At 39.6% G+C, this 22,903-nt stretch overlaps 1 protein-coding gene across 1 annotated transcript; it reads left to right on the top strand.

Annotated features, from left to right (window-relative positions):
- Position 1: 1 nt before the first annotated feature.
- LOC134623130 (NACHT, LRR and PYD domains-containing protein 3-like) lies at positions 2-19,651 on the top strand. Its single transcript, XM_065469818.1, has 15 exons — positions 2-257; positions 3,377-3,389; positions 3,599-3,700; positions 4,248-4,361; positions 6,050-6,128; positions 6,291-6,495; positions 6,643-7,957; positions 9,316-9,528; positions 11,226-11,399; positions 11,674-11,829; positions 12,316-12,489; positions 12,766-12,939; positions 13,270-13,443; positions 18,418-18,464; positions 18,647-19,651. Exons 1-15 carry the CDS (start codon positions 2-4, stop codon positions 19,177-19,179), a joined length of 3,729 nt encoding a protein of 1,242 aa, XP_065325890.1. The 3' UTR covers positions 19,180-19,651.
- Positions 19,652-22,903: the final 3,252 nt, after the last annotated feature.

Here is a 22,903-nt window from a genome sequence, read left to right on the forward strand (position 1 = left end):
GATGGAACATGTCCTCTTGTACCGAGATGAACAGTTTGATCCAGATGAACAGCATCCATCTTTTAAGAACCGGGTGGATCTGCAGGACAGACAGATGAAGGATAGAGACGTGTCTCTGATTCTGAAGAATGTGACAATTAATGACACTGGAACATACGAGTGTCGTGTCATCAATGGAAGACCAAACCGCGGATGGGTTGCCCTTTTGAAGAACGAACCCATTTGCATCATGTACCTGAGTGTTGTTGATCCTCCAGGTGAGTGAGTAGAGTTGAGTGTGTGTGTGATCAGAGGTGAAGCTGCTTCTTGGTTGTTGATGTTTGTTTCTAAAGATGTTGTTGATGAGACTTTGTAGAAAGCAGTTGGTCTGAGTGATGTGATCAGAGTGCAGTAGATAATGTCTGACAGCAGTTTGAAGAGGAAATGGATTCTGTTCTGTTCTTCACTCATCACCTACCTGACAGCTGACACCTCACACCTGTTTCTCACCTGCAAGTCAGCCAGGAGGACACACAGAGGATGGATCTGTTGGACTGATAGTTGGTCTGTCTGTTTGTATCTGTCTTGCTGCTCTGGTTTCTAGGTTTTTATAGCTACAGGAAACATAAACAACAAAAAACGGGACTGATATCAGCAGAAGATATTCTCGGAAAATGTAGAAAAAAAAGAAAAGAAAATTCCTGTCAAAGTAAATACTGTGTTGTTTGTTTACTTTTTGCCAACATCATTTGGCATAAAACAAATCAAGAAATTATTAAAATTCAGTAATCAAAATAGTCAGTATTCTAAATTCAATCGAAGAAAAGAAAAATCCAATAGAGTGATGGTGATTTTCCAGCAGATGTCTTCACTTTCTCTCATTCTGCTGCATCCAGTTAGATGTGTTCAAAGATGCTGGTATGTTTGAAGAATAAAAAACACAGTTTTATCGTTAAACCAAACAACATCAGATTAATTTTTGTTTGTTTTTGAACATAGCTGACAGAAATCTCCCTGTGACTCCTCTCATAACCTTCAGCAGAGCAGCTAGAATCCCGTAGTTCTCTGCAGTTTTTGTTGATATATACATGACTCAAGTTAGATTTAGTTTTCCATGGAAAGAGCTTGGTGCAAACACGAGGTGTCATCAACATACCGCAACCACATTTCTTCATATTTCTAACCTGTCACTATAAGATGCTCTTTCAGTTTCTGAAAGTGCTTCAGTTGAATTTCATACCACATGATAATATTAATCTGCTTTCACAGTTCTTTGATTCAAGATCAGTTTTCTTTAAAAAGATGTTCCTGCAAGTGTTTCACAATAAAAGACTTGTTAAGAAATGAAGCCTTTTTGTACCAGAGTTAGAGGGCTTTTAATTTGTAATCGAGACATATAATATAAATAAAATACACAAAACCAAAAATAAATTAGATGAGGAAAAAACTGAGAAACTCAAATGTCCCAGCCTCAGTAACTTTGACACAGTAATATCTGCTGTAATATTCACACCTCTGATGAACTCTCACAAGTGTTAACTTTATTTTGATACCAAGATTGTTTACGGAGTTTGTAATTGCAGAGAAATACTTCATTCATTTTGGACATGTGACTTTCGAGCAGGAAGCTCAGAAAGTCCCTTGGTGCTTAACATGTTTTAAACTCAGCCTGAGCAGTCAGACGGCATATTTGTAAATCAGTAGAGGTAAAGGGTAAAGGTGTGGCACTCTGACAGTGTTCAGGTGTTATGTTACGCCTCCTTCCAGGGAACAGCTCACCTGTGTGTCCGTGTTTAGAGTCCAGGTGTGGAGTGGAGCTTGTTGTTCGCGTGTGTGTTTGAAGAAACTGTAAGTTTACTTTGGTTCCTTCTTTAACACTTTGACTGTTTTTTTCTGCTCTGTGATGTTTGGACCTGATGTTCAGCTATTATATCAAGATCAACTTTACATCACTCTTGTATTTGAAGACAAATGCACATGATTATGTTATTATGTAGTTTTGATGTGACAAAACTATGCTGCACAGCCTCATTGTTCAGGTGTGAGTCAGTGTGAGAGAGAAAATGATGTTAGAGCGGAGTTTTGAGAAGCTGCAGTTAAAAAAAAATTCCGTTTGTACATACTGTAAAACCAAAGGATGCATTTAGATAAAGGAAAAGTTGTTAGTTGAGCTCTTCATTCATGTGATTTGTTTTCGTTAAACTGACATTTTTTGTGCTTCAGCTGGAGACACTTTTGTTTTGAAAGTCTTTGGAGTATTTGTTGTTTCTGAAACATGAGCTGGAGTAAATATGATCAGGAATGCTTCTATCCTCCTTTTTGTCTTGTTTACATCCTCTCTTTGTGAAAATCTCCCTCCTCTCCTTCCCGCCCCTTTTTCCATCAGAAGTGAAGCGCTGACTTGTTCAAGATAGCAGTTCATTTCTTTTTAAATACAACATGCAGCAAATTTGGAGTCAAATACTTTTCATCAACCAAGCACAACGGCATTATGTTTAAGTTCTACCTCGTGGTACTTTATGTAGCAGTGATACCTGCAGTAAGCAGGACTGAGCCTAAAGGGGGCATGGGTCATTCTTGACTATATTTATTTCAAGTGTTTAGTTACATTATTTGTAGGGCTGTCAAAGTTCATGCATTAACACGGGTTAATCCTTCATCATAATTAATGCAATTAAAATTTTTAATGCAATTAACCCATCTGGAGCCAGAATGGACAACCTTTGGACAAACTGCCAAAATGTGTTGACATTTCAGGGATTTTGAGGCACCAACCATCTTTTGGCCACAGCTCAGTGGCGCGGCTTCAGCAATAGAAGTGCTGACTCAATGTCTCAGTCTCTCTAGGAATGCTGTTGAAGCTCTGCCAAAGGTGTGCGTTGAAGATCTCGCCGACTGGGGTCTCTGCTAGGCGTTCCCAGCACACCCTCACTACACTACACTGATCAACATATTCACTTTATATTCGCTATGCCTTACAAAAACGTGGGTACAGCATATGAAAAGCTTGAATCTTTGCCTTTTTCACCCTAACTATGAAACTCAAGAAAACTGTTTTTTTTTTTGTTATGTATCATCCACCCGGCTCATGCTCAGTGTTTAATCTGATTTAGTGGTGAGTTCAGATAATATAATCATACTAGGTGATTTTAACATCCATGTAGATGCTAGAAATGACAGCCTAAACACTACAATTAATTTATTATTGAAATCAATTGACTTCTGCCAAAATGGGCACGTCCACCATTTTAATTTAACTACGAGTTTTACACCCGATGCCTTTCCTTACACTAAATTCAAAGGTAAGTTTTCAAACATATCAAATGTGAACTACACAGTGGAGTCACCTGATCTTGACAGTTGATGTGCACATGAATGATGTATGTTTCCTCTGCAGGTGAAGGTAGAAAGTGTGTGTGAGCTGATGTGGATGTGAATTCAGCAGCATGGATCAGTGTGAGGACAGAGAGGAGGGAGTCCCTCCCTCTGAAACCACTCTGTGTGGGGAACATGAGAGCCAGACCAAAGCTCAGAGGTGAGATGACCACCTCTAACTGTCCATGACTTTTCTCCATGTCACAGCTCAGCACTCACATCACTGCTCCATCATTATTCACAGGAACCAACCTGGACCTCCACCCAGCTGTGTGTCCTTAAAGAGTGACCGGTCTAATGAACATTTCATTAATTTTAAAGACCAGCAGGCGTCTGCTGCAGAGAGGTGAGCTATTAGTGACATGAACTCCTTGATGTCAGTTTGGTGTCTGATTTGATGTTGTTTCCTGGTCTCTAAACTGCACAAAGCAGGTCACTGAGTGAGGAATTCCTTTATTCTATAAAAAAATGTCCAACATCTACTGCTGCTCATTGGACCATCAATAGTCCTGCACAGTGTAAATGACTGTGTTTACCTCTGGGTGGCGCTCTGTTTTTACACTCCAATCACTAGTTTCGAGTTTCCGTCTGCTCATGCTCAGCCTGCAAATCAGTTTCTCTTTGACATGATGAAGGTATTCTCTTCATCAGCTTCTGTGGCTGCAAATGAAAAACACTTCACTCACAGAATCAATGGGAGACCTGAATCTGGACTGGTACCCAGCTGTATGAGCACTGTGTTGAATCATGTCATTAATAGATTTCAACAAAAACAGTCATCAAGAAAGATGTAACTTAAAGTCACTATTAAAATGTCTAAAATTCTGTCAGCATTTAATATTATGATATTATGTGATGAGTCCTTGATTAAAGATTTGTGCTTCAATTATCAGGATCCTTCAGAAACTCAAAACTGAACCTCCACCCAGCTGTGTGTCCTTAAGGAGTGACCGGTCTAAAAGTGAACCCATTGATTTTAAACTCCACCAGGAATCTGCTGCAGAGAGGTGAGCTGTTAGTAACATGAACTCTTTGAGAACAGATTTAACTGCTTGATGTTGTTGGATATAAACTGCAGTGCAAACATGTCATTCCCTCAATCCCATTTAAACTGTCTCTTAAAAACAAGCCTTTGGTTTCTAAGCTACTGAAAATTCACTTGAGCCAACAGGAAGTGATGCTCATGTACGTGTTTTCTTCCATCAGTCATTCTGTGCTGTATGTTGTAGGACGTTAGAGGAGGTAACACTAACTTTGCTGCACAGATTTCACTTTTACTCATAAAACTCAGAGCATCAAAATTGACTCAAACACTGGTTATTAACTTCTAAAAATTAAAGTCACTTTCCACTTTTTGCCACTTTTCTGAAAATCCATCAAATAAAAATCGAACTGTAATCTGCTAAAAAAAAAAGGAAAGGCTAAAACAAAAACAACTTCCTTTGTGCCTTTTGAAGATCAGTTAATTTTCTGCTCACTGAACTGTTGACAGAAAGAGAAATTTGAAGCTTTTCATTGTAAATGTTTGGAGACTTCCAGCATCCATCTGTCCACACAGACTGTGCTGTTTGACTTGCTAAGTTAAGTTAGCTGGTGGCTGCTGCAGAGTCCACTGCAGATAAACAGCTTAAAGTTAGACAAACTTTTAAGGTGAGCAGGAGAAAGCTCTAGAGTAAGATGGCCGACGCGTCAAACAGCATGTGGTAGTAATGACGACCTCTGTAAAGCTGTTTTGTGTATGGGAGCTTTAGTTAAAAGCATTTGGGGTTTTTAATGTTATGCATTCAGATCGGAGTCATGTTCAGTTGTTGACCCTTGTAGCTCTAAATTAGCCAGCAGCTAATGTAGCTCATAATCACTGTTGTTGTTTGAATCTGTAACTGTGCAGCTCTTCTTTTTCAGCCTGTGGGTTTTGTGGTACTTGAAGGGTTCAGTTGTAGTGATTGTGTTTCAATTTGTGTGCCAGTTTTTATTTCTAGTTGGTGTTGTTAGTTGTAGTCATTTTGAGGCCTATTCCTGCTACAACTGCAGCTCCACATTATTCAGTGTGACACAGTTTCATACTGACCTTAGATGCGACACTGCTGCATCATTTAGGCTTATTTACAATCAGCTGCAAATTTCTGATCAGGAGGAAATGAGGGTGTGCATAAGGCATTCACAAGCATTGGTCTGACACTGGCAATTTTTCTAATCTTTAGGAAGAAAGACTGAACTGAAGTTGGTTGAAATTCAGATGCTAGATCATGTTCAGATTTCTATCAGACTGCTCTAGGTTGGTTGGGAGTTCTCCAACATGTAAGATGATACAGCTTAAAATATCATTACAATCAAATGCAAGGATTTAAAATTCAGTGTTATCTAAAACAAACTTGAAGACATTTAAGGAATGAAGATTTTGGAGTTTTTTCAAGACTGAACAGAGCATACTCATCATGATATGAATGGTAGGACACTTGAATATGATTTGTATATTTGATTTTCTGTTCATCATTTTACTATCTCAAAGGAAAACTCATACAAGTACAAATGCAAATAAGGTCAATTGCAGCAAAGACTATGCCCACACCTTTCAACTAAAAGTTCCAGCAAACAACAGATGATCTAATTCATGTCAAGATGTGTGTGGTTTTTGTTTGTTTGTTTGTTGTGAAGGCTTTTTTTTGTGGACTAATTCTTCATGATTCCTCCACAGAGTGGACCAGGAGAGCTCGGAGGTTCCCAGGGATCAGTCTGCCCAACAGCATCAAACAAACCTGGACTCCATATTTATGGTCTGTACATGTGTAACAACTACTTTTACATCTATTCTGTTCACAGTCATCGCCATGCTGCTCTTTGTAGACCAGTGGATTGACAGTGTGTCCAACATGGATGAGATGTTTGGCTCCATGACTTCAGTCTGATTGGCCCATTGATAAAGTATTCTGTTGCAGCTGCTGGAGGACAACATCATCACTTTTGTGAAGAATGAGCTGCAGAAGATCCATAAGGTTCTGAGTCCAGATTACCCAGAATGCTTAGAGAGTCAGAGGGAGGAGGATGAACAGAGGAGGAGCAGCAGAGAGGCATTTGTGAAGATCACAGTGGACTTCCTGAGAAGAATGAAGCAGGAGGAGCTGGCTGAGCATCTGCAGAGAAGTAAAAGGATTTCTCTAAAGCTTTAAGCAGTTGTCTATAACATTAACATTAACTAAAATTTCACGAGATAAACCAACATGTATTTAAAAAGACCACGTTCTGATATGGACTATGTAAAAGAAGAACTGATATTCTTTCTTTATTCAGAAAGCCTTGCTGAAGTTTGTCATTGTAAACTCAAATCTACTCTGAAGAAGAAGTTCCAGTGTGTGTTTGAGGGGATCGCTAAAGCAGGAAACCCAACCCTTCTGAATCAGATCTACACAGAGCTCTACATCACAGAGGGAGGGACTGCAGAGGTCAATGATGAACATGAGGTCAGACAGATTGAAACAGCATCCAGGAAACCAGACAGACCAGAAACAACAATCAGGCAAGAAGACATCTTTAAAGCTTCACCTGGAAGAGATGAACCAATCAGAACAGTGCTGACAAAGGGAGTGGCTGGCATTGGGAAAACAGTCTTAACACAGAAATACAGCCTGGACTGGGCTGAAGACAAAGCCAACCAGGACTTCCAGTTCATATTTCCATTCACTTTCAAAGAGCTGAATGTGCTGAAAGAGGAAAAGATCAGCTTGGTGGAACTTGTTCATCACTTCTTTACTGAAACCAAAGAAGCAGGAATCTGCAGCTTTGAAGACTTCCAGGTTGTGTTCATCTTTGATGGTCTGGATGAGTGTCGACTTCCTCTGGACTTCCACAAAGCGACAATCCTAACTGACCCTAGAAAGTCCACCTCAGTGGATGTGCTGCTGATAAACCTCATCAGGGGGAATCTACTTCCATCTGCTCGCCTCTGGATAACCACACGACCTGCAGCAGCCAATCAGATCCCTCCTGACTGTGTTGACATCCTGACAGAGGTCAGAGGGTTCACTGACCCACAGAAGGAGGAGTACTTCAGGAAGAGATTTAGCGATGAGGAGCAGGCCAGCAGGATCATCTCCCACATCAAGACATCACGAAGCCTCCACATCATGTGCCACATCCCAGTCTTCTGCTGGATCACTGCTACAGTTCTGGAGGATGTGCTGAAAACCAGAGAGGGAGGACAGCTGCCCAAGACCCTGACTGAGATGTCCATCCACTTCCTGGTGGTTCAGGCCAAAGTGAAGAAGGCCAAGTATGATGGAGGAGCTGAGACAGATCCACACTGGAGTCCAGAGAGCAGGAAGATGATTGAGTCTCTGGGAAAACTGGCTTTTGAGCAGCTGCAGAAAGGAAACCTGATCTTCTATGAATCAAACCTGACAGAGTGTGGCATCGATATCAGAGCAGCCTCAGTGTACTCAGGAGTGTTCACACAGATCTTTAAAGAGGAGAGAGGACTGTACCAGGACAAGGTCTACTGCTTCATCCATCTGAGTGTTCAGGAGTTTCTGGCTGCTCTTCATGTCCATCTGACCTTCATCAACTCTGGACTCAATCTGCTGGAAGAACAACAAACAACCTCCAAGAAGTCTAATTTATTTGGAAAAAAAAAGACATTTTAAATCTTTCTACCGGAGTGCTGTGGACAAGGCCTTACAGAGTCCATATGGACACCTGGACTTGTTCCTCCGCTTCCTCCTGGGTCTTTCACTGCAGACCAATCAGATTCTCCTACGGGGCCTGCTGACACAGACAGAAAGTAACTCATGGATCAATCAGAAAACACTCCAGTACATCAAGAAGAAGCTTAGTGAGAAACTGAGTGCAGAGAAGACCATCAATTTGTTCCACTGTCTGAATGAACTGAATGATCGTTCTCTAGTGGAGGAGATCCAACAGTCCCTGAGTTCAGGAAGTCTCTCCACAGATAAACTTTCTCCTGCTCAGTGCTCAGCTCTGGTCTTCATCTTACTGTCATCAGAAAAAGATCTGGATGTGTTTGACCTGAAGAAATTCTCTGCTTCAGAGGAGGCTCTTCTGAGGCTGCTGCCAGTGGTCAAAGCCTCCAACAAAGCTCTGTGAGTCATGTGCTTTGCTTTTTTTTCCTTAATCCCTTAAATTCTACTTGACAAAAAAAAAAAAAAAATCATCATGTGCAACCTTAGCCTTAAAAAAATGAATTGAATGATTGTCAACAGCTGCAGACAAATGTATTTCTTTTTTGGTTTGTTTTTTTGTATATTTTTCACATTTAAATGGTTTGCGTCATTAAACGAATTGCAATATTAGACAAAAACAACTCAAGTACATACAAAATGCATTTTTAAAATTATGATAGCTTTTATTTCCTAATAAATTATATTAAAACCTTGTTGGCCCTATATGCAAAAAGTAATCCAAGGCACACTCTTGAAAACTGGCAATGGTGCTTTCACATTACTGTGGAGGAATTTTGAATCAATCTTCTTTGCAGATTTTTTTTAAAATTTATTTAGCCATTAATTGTTTAAGGACACATCCAAAGAAAAAGTGAGGTAAGTGACACAAGCGATGGAAAGGAAAATGCTGTAGGTGACGTCAGACACATGAGAGTTTGTGGGAAACAAAACAGAATTTTAGCTCAGAATTAAACATTTTTTTAAACTTCCGTTTTACGTAAGTATACCAAAAAATTGACAAATACTTGATCATGTCTGCTTAATCATCTCCTACACCCTGGAGGTCAGTGAGGAGAATTTGGGCACTCTCCAAGATTACATGACCGATGCTTCAAAGAGATAATTATGAAGAAGGGTCAATGATGAAGAGCTCCCTCAAGTCTCTAACCGAGAATGAAGAAAGGAATGGAGAAAATGAAAAAAACAAATAAATAAAAGAGACTGTCATAGATATCCAGCCCATAGTATGAGAGAAAACCTTGTGTTTTCATGTATCCGCACACCATAGGACAACTGTTAAAAACTGTATTAAAACCCATCTGAAGCTTCTGAAGGACACTGTGGAGAACATCACCTTTGATCGAGTCCATCGTAAAGGAACCAGGAAAACTGGTGGCTGGAGACCATGTCCTATTGGAGCGAAATACTGTAATTTCAAACAGGAACAGGTTAAGAGTCACGGCACGGAGCTGAAGGAACATATTTCCATATCCAGGTGGAGGTAATCAGGCTAATGAACTCCTTTCCGCTTTTAGTGATGCTGAGAATTGGGCTGTTGAATATGGATAGTGGGTTCAGTGGAAAACTGATCAGTCATGGAAAACGTCAGTGCTGAACTCGAAATATTGTTAAATAAACTGAAACGAAAGAGTCACCTGATCATTGTTTGGGGTCCAAATCATTCACAGACAAACAAACACACACAAGCCACTGTTTTATCGACATTTAAAATGAATGTTCTCATATGTGGATATCAGGCCCTTGTAGAGCAAAATCAGGTAAAAAGATAATTCTTTGTTTTTACATTCATCAGGTCCCAATCAGCCCAAATAGCAAAGAGAAATTAAAAATGCATGCCATGAAAAAGTTCGGGTCTTAGTAGGTTACCCAGCTTAAAAAACTACCACTGATGCAGATTGCCTAATATGAAGAGAAAGATCATTCCAAAGCTTTGGGGCCACAATAGAGAATTTTTGGTCTCTTCTAAGATTCAGCCATTAGTTAAGAACTTAGACCAACAGCTGCTCAGCTGACCGGAGTGAACGAGGAGGGACATAGTGCTTCAGCAGATCGGACACATATACAGGCTCCAGACCAATTAAGGATTTAAAAACTAGTAAAATGATCTTAAAATGATTCTAAATTCAATTGGAAGCCAGTCTAAGGAGGCCAGAACCAGAATAATATGCTCAAATTTTCTTTTACCAGTTAAAAACCATGCCGCAGCATTCTGCTCCAGTGGCAGGCATGACAGAGTGCCTTGGCCAGCCCATATTAAAAGGGAGTTGCAGTAATCCAAGTGTGAGGTTATAAAAGCATGGATGAGAGTTTCCAAGTCATGCCTGGAAAGATAAGGCTTAACCTTTGACAGATGTCGGAATCTGTCCACAGGACAACTGTTAGTCGTGTACTGTACAAATCTGGCATATATGGTAAAATGGCAAGAGGAAAGCCATTATTCACAAAAAGACATGAAAGGTCCTGTTTGCAGTTTGCCAGGATCCATGTAGGGGACACAGCAAACGTGGAAGAAGAAGGTGCTCTGGTCAGACGAGACTAAAGTTGAACTTTGGGCCTAAATGCACACCATCCCCACTGTGAAACATGGTGGTGGCAGCATGATGCTTTGGGGATGCTTTTCTTAAGCAGGGACAGGAAGCTGGTCAGAGGTAATAGGGAGATGGATGGAAATAAATACAGGAAAACCTGTTGGATGAAGAATATTTTAATGAAAATTAACCTCATTACGTAGTACTAAAAGGAACATTTAAGTTAGACAGAAATGGTGATTAGATTTATACAAATCAAATACATAAAAATCATGTGGGAATTTCTAGGCCTAGAAGTTCTGACAGTCCCTCAGACATAGAATGATCTGGGTTCTGCACCAGAGTCCAGTATATTAAATAAATGATGACTTTGAACTGTATCTGGCGCAGTGATTAAGATCAGATGTTAGATGAAGGAAAGTAAAGAGCAGGACATTGTGTCTGTGTGAGCAGGTACTTAACTAGCGTCACAAAATATACAAGCTACTTGCTGATTTCCATTGAGAGCGTTAAATTGGTTTCATTTTTTCTATTTGTTCCCGACTTAGATTAACTATGAATTGTACTCCATAATAGATTTTGTTTTTTTAAATTTAGATTAGACATTAAAATCTTTTGAAGTTATTTTTTTTATTTGTTTGTTTTCCAGGCTCAGTGAATGTTTCCTCTCAGAGAGAAGCTGTGAACCTTTATCCTCAGTTCTCAGCTCCCAGTCGTCTAATCTAAGCTTCCTAGATGCAAGCGTCAACAACCTGCAGGATTCAGGGGTGAAGCTTCTGTCTGTTGGACTGCAGAGTCCACATTGTACACTGGAAACTCTGAGGTCAGATTAAAGGATAGTTGTTTTTCATCAAATTATAATAAAAAGAATTAGAACTCAGCTAATAAAGGTCAAATTATTCTATTTGGTTTTCTAATTCAGTAATTTGTATTATTTCTCTTTCAAGTAAATTGCCAAATTTCTTATGTGTAGAATTAGATGATCGCAATTCTAGCTGCCTCTGAAACGACAACGAGTATGGCTAAATGTATTAATTTCTTCACTGAATTATTGGTACATTTTGCATCCAGTGTGTTTGTATTTTTTGTTTTTCAAGACTGGGTGGCTGTTTCCTCTCAGAGAAAAGCTGTGAATATCTGTCCTCAGTTCTTAGCTCTCCATTCTCTGGTATGAGAGTGCTAGACCTGAATAACAACAACCTCCAGGATTCAGGAGTGAAGCTTCTGTCAGCTGCAGCTTCTGACCCCAAAAGGTTGCAGCAGATGGCCCCGCCCCTCCCTGAGCCTGGTTCTGCCGGAGGTTTCTTCCTGTTAAAAGGGAGTTTTTCCTTCCCACTGTCACCAAAGTGCTTTCTCATAGGGGGTTATATGATTGTTGGGTTTTTCACTGTATCTATTATTGTTCGATCTACTGTACAATATTGCATTGCCAAATCCAAGTTGTACTTGCTACATACTCTGAGGTCAGATCGAAGAATGTTTTATTTTTCATCAAATTATATGAGTTGGAGTTTTATAAAAAGCACAGCAAATAATGGTCACCATCAGCCATCCATTGGTGTAGTGTAGTATTTTTCACGTGTTCCAAATTATACCAAATTAACACATTTTTGTGTTAAAGCAGTAATAATTCAAGCCTGTCCTGAAATAATAGTAACTATTGTCAAATCGAATAAGTCGTCATTGCACCATCAATACACTTTAATTTCAGTGTTTTTGTTTATGCGTTCATTTTTCAGACTGAGTGTTTGTAACCTGTCAGAGACAAGCTGTGAAGCTCTGTCCTCAGTCCTCAGCTCCCAGTCGTCTAGTTTGAGAGAGCTGGATGCAAGCAACAACAACCTGCAGGATTCAGGAGTGAAGCTTCTTTCTGTTGGACTACAGAGTCCACATTGTACACTGGAAACTTTGAGGTCAAATCAAGGACTGTATATTTTTAATTAATGAAATTATTTACAATACAAAAAAAATCATAGCTACTAATGATCAGTTTCGTCATTTGTATTTTAGTATTTGTCTTCAGTTATTAACCACATTAAATTGTCACAGTTCTGATGTGTTTAAAATAAGGGAATAACAATTCCAGCTAGATATAAAACCTTATTATTATTATTATAAAATTCCCAACTCTTCAGTGCTCTATCAATTCACTTTAAACCCATTTTTGGTCTTTTGCTCTTTATTTCTAGACTGATTGGCTGTAATATCACAAAGAAAAGCTGTGAAAGTCTGTCTTCAATTCTTAGCTCCCAACCCTGCAGTCTAAGAGTGCTGGACCTGAGTGATAACAACCTGCATGACTCAGGAGTGGAGATTCTGTCTGCTGGAGTGAGAAGTCCATACTGTAAACTAGAAACTCTCAGGTCTGGATTAAATCACTTCCACTCAGTATAATATAGTATATAGTATAATATCTATATATTACATTACTGAATGAATTACTAACGCTTATAGAATTGTCAGACGTTTTCTTTTCCCTTGGTTGGATTATTAGACTCTGAAATGTCCGTAAAGCTTTACCAAGCCAAACAAAAACAGCAGTGTGCCCCAGTAGATGTAACATCATTTTGGTGCAAGCTGCCACGTCACAGGACATTCTATGAGCATTATGGTTCCTTTAGTTTTTCTCTTCATCTTTTACATCCTTCCCTCCGATGAAGTGTTCAAAGATGGAATGTTTTGTGTGTCTGCAGTCTGTCAGGCTGCCTGATCACAGAGGAAGGCTGTACTTCTCTGGCCACAGCTCTGAGATCCAACCCCTCCTATCTCCGAGAGCTGGACCTGAGCTACAATCATCCAGGAAACTCGGGAATGAAGCTGTTGTCAGCTGGACTGAAGGCTCCACGCTGGAGACTAGACATTCTCAGGTATGGAGAGAATATCTGATAGAGGAGGAAGAGCTGGAAACATTTCCTGTGTCTTTCACTCTTTGGTTGTTTTCAAATGGATGTGACATGAATAATAACACAGAATAAATATTTTCAGGAACAGAAACACTAATCTATCTAAAGGATTAATATCTTAATGTAGGGGAGTTTCCAGGGAGACATTTTTCACCAGCAATAACTGTCTTTTCATTCCACAGATGTAATATTATCTACAGCTACTTTTAGTACCATTGATGTTAAGTTAGACTCTTTTTCTCCAATTGATCTTTCTTAGTTAACTTCAAGAATTACTTCCTCCAAACCATCAACGTGTCTTTTAGACCCCATTCCTACAAAACTGCTCAAAGAAGTCTTGCCATTAATCAATTCTTCGATCTTAAATATGATCAACCTATCTCTAATAATCGGCTATGTACCACAGGCCTTCAAGCTGGCTGTAGTTAAACCTTTACTCAAAAAGCCATCTCTAGTACCAGCTGTCTTAGCTAATTACAGGCCAATCTCCAACCTTCCTTTCATATCAAAAATCCTTGAAAGAGTAGTTGTCAAACAGCTAACAGATCACCTGCAGAGGAATGGCTTATTTGAAGAGTTTCAGTCAGGTTTCAGAGCTCATCACAGCACAGAAACAGCTTTAGTGAAGGTTACAAATGATCTTCTTATGGCCTCTGACAGTGGACTCATCTCTGTTCTTGTCCTGCTAGACCTTAGTGCAGCGTTCAATACTGTTGACCATAATATCCTATTAGCGATTAGAACATGCTGTAGGTATTACAGGTAGTGTACTGCAGTGGTTTGTATCATATCTATCTAATAGACTCCAATTTGTACATGTAAATGGAGAGTCCTCTTCACACACTAATGTCAATTATGGTGTTTCACAGGGTTCAGTGCTGGGACCAATTCTGTATTGTGCGATCTACTGTACAATATGAAGCGCCTTGAGGCGACTTTTGTTGTGATTTGGCGCTATATAAATAAAATTGAATTTAATTTAATTGTTTACATTATACATGCTTCCCCCAGGCAGCATCATTAGAAGACATAGTATACATTTTCACTGCTATTCTGATGACACACAGCTCTATCTATCCACGAAGCCAGTTAACACACACCAATTAGTTAAACTGCAGGAATGTCTTAAAGACATAAAGACCTGGATGGCAGCTAACTTTCTGCCACTTAATTCAGATAAAATTGAGGTTATTGTACTCGGCTCTGAAAATCTTAGAAATATGGTATCTAACCAGACTCTTACTCTGGATGGCATTACCTTGGCCTCCAGTAATGCTGTGAGGAACGTTGGAGTCATTTTTCACCAGGACATGTCCTTCAACACACATATTACCGTAATTGTTGGGCTATAAGCCGCTACTTTTTGCACAAGCTTTGAACCCTGCGGCTTTTAGTCAGGTGCGGCTTTTCTATGATTTTTGTGATATCGTAAGAGGATTTGTTTTGTTTGTTCCGCTGTTGTATGGCACTACGGTGCCTGGCGGAAGGGCATCTGATCAGACACACAGTATCGGGGTTCAAGAGTGGTATGTTGGTCACATGTCCATCCGCCAGGCAACGTAGTGCCGTACGAAGTAGCGCAAAAAGCAAACTTCAAAGTAGCGCTACGCGTTCAGTGGGAGGCGTGAATGACGAGCGGCGATAAACTTGCGAAAAGCAAGTTATGCCAAACTCCACCAGTGGATTCTGACAGTGTGGAAAAGTGTGAAAACATCCACGATCACCAATGGATTTCGAAGGCCTGGACAGCTGCATGATGGAGAGGAGGACACTGCCACGGCCCTTCTGAGCGTGTTGGACTCTGACAATGACAAAGAGGATTTCTTTGGTTTTGAAAGTAACAACGAAGGAGAGAAGCGGAGAGTGGATGACGAAGCCATCCTGAGCCTGTTCGTTTTTGACACTGGAGAAGAGGACTTTGGTGGTTTTAGTGCGCAAGAAGAAGAGAAAGATGGTGGTGAATGACTGACTTTTCTTCTTGTTAAAGCCGTGTCATGGCACCTGAGCCTGTTTGCTTTCGACACTGGAGAAGAGGATGTTGGTGGTTTTAGTGCGCAGGAAGAAGAGAAAGATGGTGGTGAATGACTGACTTTTCTTCTTGTTAAAGCCGTGTCACGGCACCTGAGCCTAAAAGGTAGTCCGAATCAATTTTTCTGGTGTGTTGTAGGTTATTGTTATGTACTACATTTGTTACTCATTTATGAAGCACAATACATGTTTCGTACTTGTAATTACCGGTACTTGTACATATACCTAAAAAGTTATGCAAATATGTACCCGTAACATGTTTTTTAAAATATTGATAAAAGGGATGTGTCTCCAAACAGCCATCTCTTTCCTGACAATTCCCTTGCATATTCACCGTGCATATTCTCTTACATATGATAAGTCAACATTGAAACACCTGCGGCTTTTAGGCAGGTGCGGCTAATGTATGTACAAAACAGGATTTTGCCCTGATTTTAGCTTGTTCGGCTAATATTCAGGTGCGCTTTGTAGTCCAGAAAATACGATAAACAAATATGTAAGACTGCTTTCTTTCATTTGCACAACATCTGTAAAGTTAGAAATATCCTGTCTCAGAGTGACGCTGAAAAACTAGTTCATGCATTTATTACTTCCAGGCTGGACTACTGTAAGTCATTATTATCAGGATGTCCTAAAAACTCGCTGAAAAGCCTTCAACTAATCCAAAATGCTGCAGCAAGAGTACTGACAGGGACTAGGAAGAGAGAGCATATTTCTCCTGTTTTGGCTTCCCTTCATTGTCTTCTTGTTAAATCCAAAATTGAATTCAAAATCCTGCTCCTCACATACAAGGTCTTAAATAATCAGGCCCCATCTTATCTTAATGACCTTGTAGTACCATATCACCCAATTAGAGCACTTCAGTTCCTTAATCATATCCTTATGATTAAGAAACTGACCTCACAGCCCATTGTTTCTTCAGTGGGCTGGTTTCAGTCATTATGCAAATGTACTGTTTATAAGGTTTGGGGAAACCTGCAGTCAGCTGAGACTGAAGAAGTCACTTGGATGAGTGACGAAACGTTTCTCCCACAAAACGCTACGTCCAGATGAACAGATTCAACTTTTGGAGATTTACTTTCCTGGATGATTGAGAATGCATCAAGACGAAATTCTTTATCAGAGTTGGGAAGGTTACTTAAAAAATGTATTCCACTACAGATTACAGAATACATGCCCCAAAATGTATTTTGTAACGTATTCCATTACATTACTCATTGAGAATAACGTATTCTGAATACTTTGGATTACTTAACATATTATCATGCTTTTTACAACTACATGAATGTACTATTGCTGTGTGATTTATTAATATTACTGAAGGTTGCTCGCAATACCAATCCCAACTACATTTTTAAATCTTAAAATAAAATGAGTAACAGTAGCGTGGACATTAGGTAAGGCTGCACTTTTAGCAGCGATCTGGTATAGAAAACTATTCTACGCGTATATAAAACAGGTCTGCGGCTCTGAACCGTAGTAAAGGAACCTCTGGCTAATACGTCTAGCTCGTAGCCAAAAGCTAGCTTTACTTTGTTGTCTGGGTCAACTTTGCTAGCGAGAGGCAGAGAGAGGCGTTTAAAGGCTGCTCCAGCAGAATTTATTGTTTCTGAGGAAAACACGAACACAGTCGAGTCTTAATAGCTTACTTACAACTGGGCTCGTCAGGCACTCTTTTTGGCTGCAGTGGTTATTATTATTTTTACATGCTTCATATATGCTATGCCTGTAACACTCTGCCTATTGCCTTAATAATAATTTTGAATAATATTTTTTTTAATTATTTCTTCACATCATTATGTGGGCCACAAGTAGAGGTGACATGGGCCGCGAGGTTGAGACACAGACATTAGAGCCTCTAAATGTGTATTTTGTTTGGGTTTCCACCGGCGTGGAATTACCGAAAATAGAGAGAGCATAGCCTAACATATGAAACAGGAAAATACCACAATGTAATCCATTTATTTCAACAAAGTAACTGTATTCTGAATACCAGCTTTTAACTGTAACCGAATATAGTTACTCATATTTTGTATTTTAAATACGTCACGCAAGTACATGTATTCCATTTGTCAGGATGTGCTGTGTGGCAGGCAGGAGATGAGGACTCAAAATGCAGGACTCTCAGACTTGAGGGATGACCTCAAAACCACAGCTTTATTTGCTGGTCACAGGAAAACGACCATACAAAGCAAACTAAACTAAACTAAACTAAACTGGGAAATGACAACCTAAACTTACAGGAAACACAGGGAGATCCACACAGCATGAAGGACGATGCGACACTGACTCAAAGAAACACAGGGTTTAAATACACTGGGAAGTAACGAGGGGAGACACAGAAGGAGGGCACGGCTAGGAGGAATCAGAACTGACGAGACAAGGAAGCAAAGCAGAACGCATTCACATAAGACACAGACCTTCAAAGTAAAATAGGAAGTATAACACAGAGACGTGAACTTAACTACGGGAGACAGAGCACTAAGAAACACAGAGAACAACACAGAGGGCCGCTACCAAATACTCAGAAAACTAAAAAGAATACAAGAAAGCCAAACTAAGACACTAGACTATACAATAAACCGGGGGAACACAGAGAACTAAGATAAAAGTACAAAAACTCAGAGACACAAGAAACTCAAAACACTGGGTCACCAAACCAGGACCGTGACACCGTTACTCCCCAACACTGTTCTTAACTAATATACATCCTACAAAATGTGAGTAAATTAAGATATATTTACAGATCCAGAATCAGTCCAAATAATCACTTAAGGATTGAAGTGTATTTGTGACAAAGTTGTACTGTTCCTTTATCAGTGTCTAACAGTCTGTGTATGAGAGCCATGTAATGTCCATGTGTTCATGCTGAAAGAGACTGTGCTGGTCTGATCCTCCTCCTCCTTTCAGGGTGGAGCCTGCTGGAGTCCAATGGTTGAGACCAGGTCTGAGGAAGTGTAAGTGTGTTTTTATTGATTTATTTGATTCATGAAAACAAAGCAGCACACATTCAGCCATCTTCAAACTGTCACATCACTCATTCACATCTCCGATTTCAGTAGTCATCATCAAAGTGTCAATCAATGAACAGATGATGGATCAATAACTGCAGCTGGATTGTGTCTGTTCTCTCCATCAGATTCCTGTCAACTCACAATCGACGCAAACACAGTAAATAAAAACCTTAAAGTGTCTGACAACAACAGGAAGGTGACACATGCTGACGAGGTTCAGTCATATCCTGATCATCCAGACAGATTTGATGTTTATGAACAGCTGCTGTGTAGAGATGGTCTGACTGGTCGCTGTTACTGGGAGGTGGAGTGGACAGGAGATGTTGAGATATCCGTGAGTTCCAGAAAAATCAGAAGGAAAGGAGACAGTACTGACTGTTTGTTTGGATGGAACAATCAGTCTTGGAGTCTCATCTGCTTTGATGATCGTCCTCGTTCTGTCAGGCAAAATAAGACAGAAAAATTCATAACCACCTCCTCCTACTCTGTCTCGAACAGAGTAGCGGTGTATGTGAACTGTCCTGCTGGCACTCTGTCCTTCTACAGAGTCTCCTCTGACACTCTGATCCACCTCCACACCTTCAACACCACATTCACTGAAACTCTCTATCCTGGGTTTTGGTTCAGGTCTCCTGGTTCGTCAGTGTGTCTGTGCTGAGTTGAGTGTAAAGAAAGTCCTCCTGTTGGAGAAACACTCTGACTGTTAAGTAGAAAAGAGCGTAGGCAAACAGTGTGTAACTATTGCAGTGTTTAAAGTGTGTTCGATGGAGGAGTACAGGGAGATAGCCGCGGGCAGGAATGATTTCCTGTGTCGTTCACTGGTGCTTTTCTCACTGAACGTGCTCCTGTGAGTAGCCAGCATGTCGTGGAGTGGGTGGGAGGTATTATCCAACATTGTCTTTACCTTGGACAACATCCGCCTCTCGGACACCACCCTAAGGGAGTCCAGCCCCATCCCCACAACATTACTGGCCTCAACGTGGTGTCCCAGCATGCAACAGCATAGAGGATAGCACTGGCCACAACAGAGATACAACACGATATGTGTTTGAGCAGTTATGATATCAGGGACAATCTAGACATGTGTGACAATACTGAACATGTCACATGACACACCTTAGACATCATGTGATCAACTCTCAGTCTGGACTTTCATTCATGACTTCAACATGTTGAAATGAGCTTTGAGCTTTGAAGGAACATTGAGTGAATTAAAGTTTCCATCACAGGATTCATGTGAGCACCAGATGAACTTTACAAAGAATCAGTGGATTTATCTTTTGTTTTAGATCAACTTTTATCACTTAGAGCCATCTTAAGTCAATTTCTTCCACTTCTCACTTACTAATATCTCATATGATTTCAGATCCCTGCTATCCCTCACCTGCCCTGTAGTTGGCCTCAATTTGTTTCCAGTGAAAAAAGACAAACAAAAAACAACAACAACAAACAGAATGAAATGACCTGAAATCATTTCAATCTGATGTTTAATCAAAACAGTTCAAAGTCAGCAGATTAAATGTTCAAACCGTAATTTCTCTGATTCTTCAAAAGTTATTTTTTGATTTTTGATTCCAGCAACATTTTTCAGGCAGCACGGTGGCACGGCTGTTGCTGTTGAATATATACATACATATGTATATATATACACATATATGTGTATATGTATATATATATATATATATATATATATATATGGGACATTATCAAATCATAAGTTATACAAAATCATCACCAATCAAATGAATGAATTGGACATTTGGGAAAGATCTGCGATATGATCAATAGATGCACCAAAACAAGATGCATGTGAGCTCGGTTTTTAGTGCCACAGCAAATGCTGTACATACTCAACTGTGAACAATTAAATAAATCCATTTTGTAATAAGGCTGTAAAATGACAATATGTGGAACAAGTGAAGTTTGAATACTCTCTGGATGCAGCGCCACTCTGTGGAATGATGATGAACTTTAGTTAAAGCTTACTTTAAATCTTTAAATCTTAATTTAAATAACCTTCATCAGATTTGATGGTTTTGTTACAGCCTTTTAAAAAAGTATTTTGCTTTTCTTTCACAAATGTGGGGATTAAATTGTGTTAAAATGTACAAAACAGTGATGTCATGTTTTCTGACGAGGACCCAGGCACAGAGAGACTTGTTGAATTTAAGAATCTTATGATTTAATAAAGAAATTTGCAGACTTGTACAGAGATGGTAAAATTATGATGACTGATAATGGAGATGAAGACAACAGACGACGAGGACAGGGAGGAACAGGGGTTTAAATGCACCAAGGAGACAGTCAGAGGGAACTCGGGACAACTGGAGACATTTAAGGATGCAGGGACTGACAGAGACAGGGAAGAAGTCTCATCGTGATGTGTAAAGTTTATTTTGCCTGGCTGGGCAGCTCTCTGGGTGCTCAGCACCCCCAAAGCTCTGATCCGAGAATCACCCCTGGGCTACAGCTAACCAGGAGCAATAACAATAGACTCTTCGTGATGATGTCCGTGCTGGTTTGAATTTGTCCAGAGCTGTTGCTGAATTTCCTACTTTTTAACTGACTATGTTCAGATAAGATGACCTGAACAGAGTTACTTAAAAAAAAACGAACACGCAATGATGGGTTCATGGTTACCAAACCCAGACAGGAAAACAAAGCAGACTGATTGGATGGACTCTAAAGTTTTGCAAAGTTTTGTTTTTTTGCAAAGCATTCAAAGCTTTACTTTACATCAGAAGACCATAGTTTACCAAATTACGAAACTAGCACAGGCCAATAAGCCAATCGAGAAAATATTTATTGAGGATATAGATCAGTTTAGCAGTACAATGCTCAAATTTGTATTTATTTATTTTATTTTATTTTTTGCACTCAGACAACCCGTGATCTGTTTTCCTTCAGAAAGCATGCAGGTTTGAGATGTTTAGCATGAATTTAATTTTTTAGACCTGTAGGCATCTATATTTTTACTGTGCAACTGATATCCTTTTAAGAGCCTACTGATAACATTTTCTGCATTTAAATAATTTCCACTAGGGATCAATAAAGTATTCTTATTCTGATGACACAAACTGTTAAGTCATCACTGGTCATCCTACCCATTTGAGAACCCATTTTTATCTGTGCCAGTCATAATAATCATTGTTATCATGTTCTTTTCTCTGATTGTTGGACTTGGGAGAACAATCTAATACAACAAAATCACATATTTTAATTCCACAGGTTAAGGTTGGGGTCGTAACTGATGATAACTTTGAGGGTGAATGTCATGGTCCTTCAGTCTGCGTCTCCATGGTGCATCTCCACCATTTCCCCCCCCGCCACACCTCTCTCCTTTTATGTGCTTGCTGCTCTGTGTGTGGGTGTTGAGACTTCATGTGTGTTTAGACCCCAATGATTACAGTTAACATTTTAGTCAGCATGTGTCATAATAAGACAAGATTCATTTTCTCGCACTAAAGTGAATGCTGCACCAATATGCTATGAGAAATGGAAACCAGACTTATAAATGTCCATCTATTGGTTAATCTATATTCTCTACCTAACCAATAAATGAATCTGCAACTCGCCACTAATGCCGAACGTGCTTGAATGTAAGAATTTCTGAATAGTACATTCTTCTTATTTTATTTTAATTTAATTGTTGTTATTGTTCTTGTGACTGAAATTTAAAGTAATCTGGGCAAAGCTGTAAATTTCAAAACAAATAAAAATGATCACAAACCAGAAGTGGTTTTCAGACTCGAGGGCCAATAGAATACTGACACAAACATTTCTATCCCCAATGTAGCACATAATGTTTTAAGAGTAGTCATTCGATAATTAGTGAATAATATGCAGTTGCCTCACCTTAAAATGGTAAAAGCAAACTCGCACCTTTTAACTCTAGGCAAGCTGAAAATGTAATATTTGTTTCATTAGATTTCTGAAGTTCTCCTAATCCAAAGACAGTTATGGCACACATCACAAACTATTGTTTTGACCCCTAAATTTAATTTTGCTTTTCCTCAAAGTAAAAGGCAAGCATTAGAACCTATGATGATTTAAACCTCACAGGGACTCAGGCCACAAGATGCCCTGAGAGAAAAACCTATTGAGGCGCATTACTGACCACTGCAGTTAATGTTGCAAACATTATGCGAGCTAATGATTTAGTCACTGCACCACAGGTAGCTGTTAATTTGAAAGATCCCAAAGTCAGTTGATCCGTCACTGTCGGTGTTATAGTTTGACTCCCATTGGGTGAGACAAACCCCTGCAGACAGAGCAGAAGAGATGGATTTATATCCAAACAAAAAGCTAAAGCTCAGGCACTGAAACAAATCCTTGTAATTTCCCCAATCATATATTAATGCTTAGTCAGAATCCCAGACTTG

Source organism: Pelmatolapia mariae, unplaced genomic scaffold, assembly GCF_036321145.2.
Source record: "Pelmatolapia mariae isolate MD_Pm_ZW unplaced genomic scaffold, Pm_UMD_F_2 NODE_ptg000420l+_length_38644_cov_1, whole genome shotgun sequence".
NCBI classification, from domain to species: Eukaryota; Metazoa; Chordata; class Actinopteri; order Cichliformes; family Cichlidae; genus Pelmatolapia; species Pelmatolapia mariae.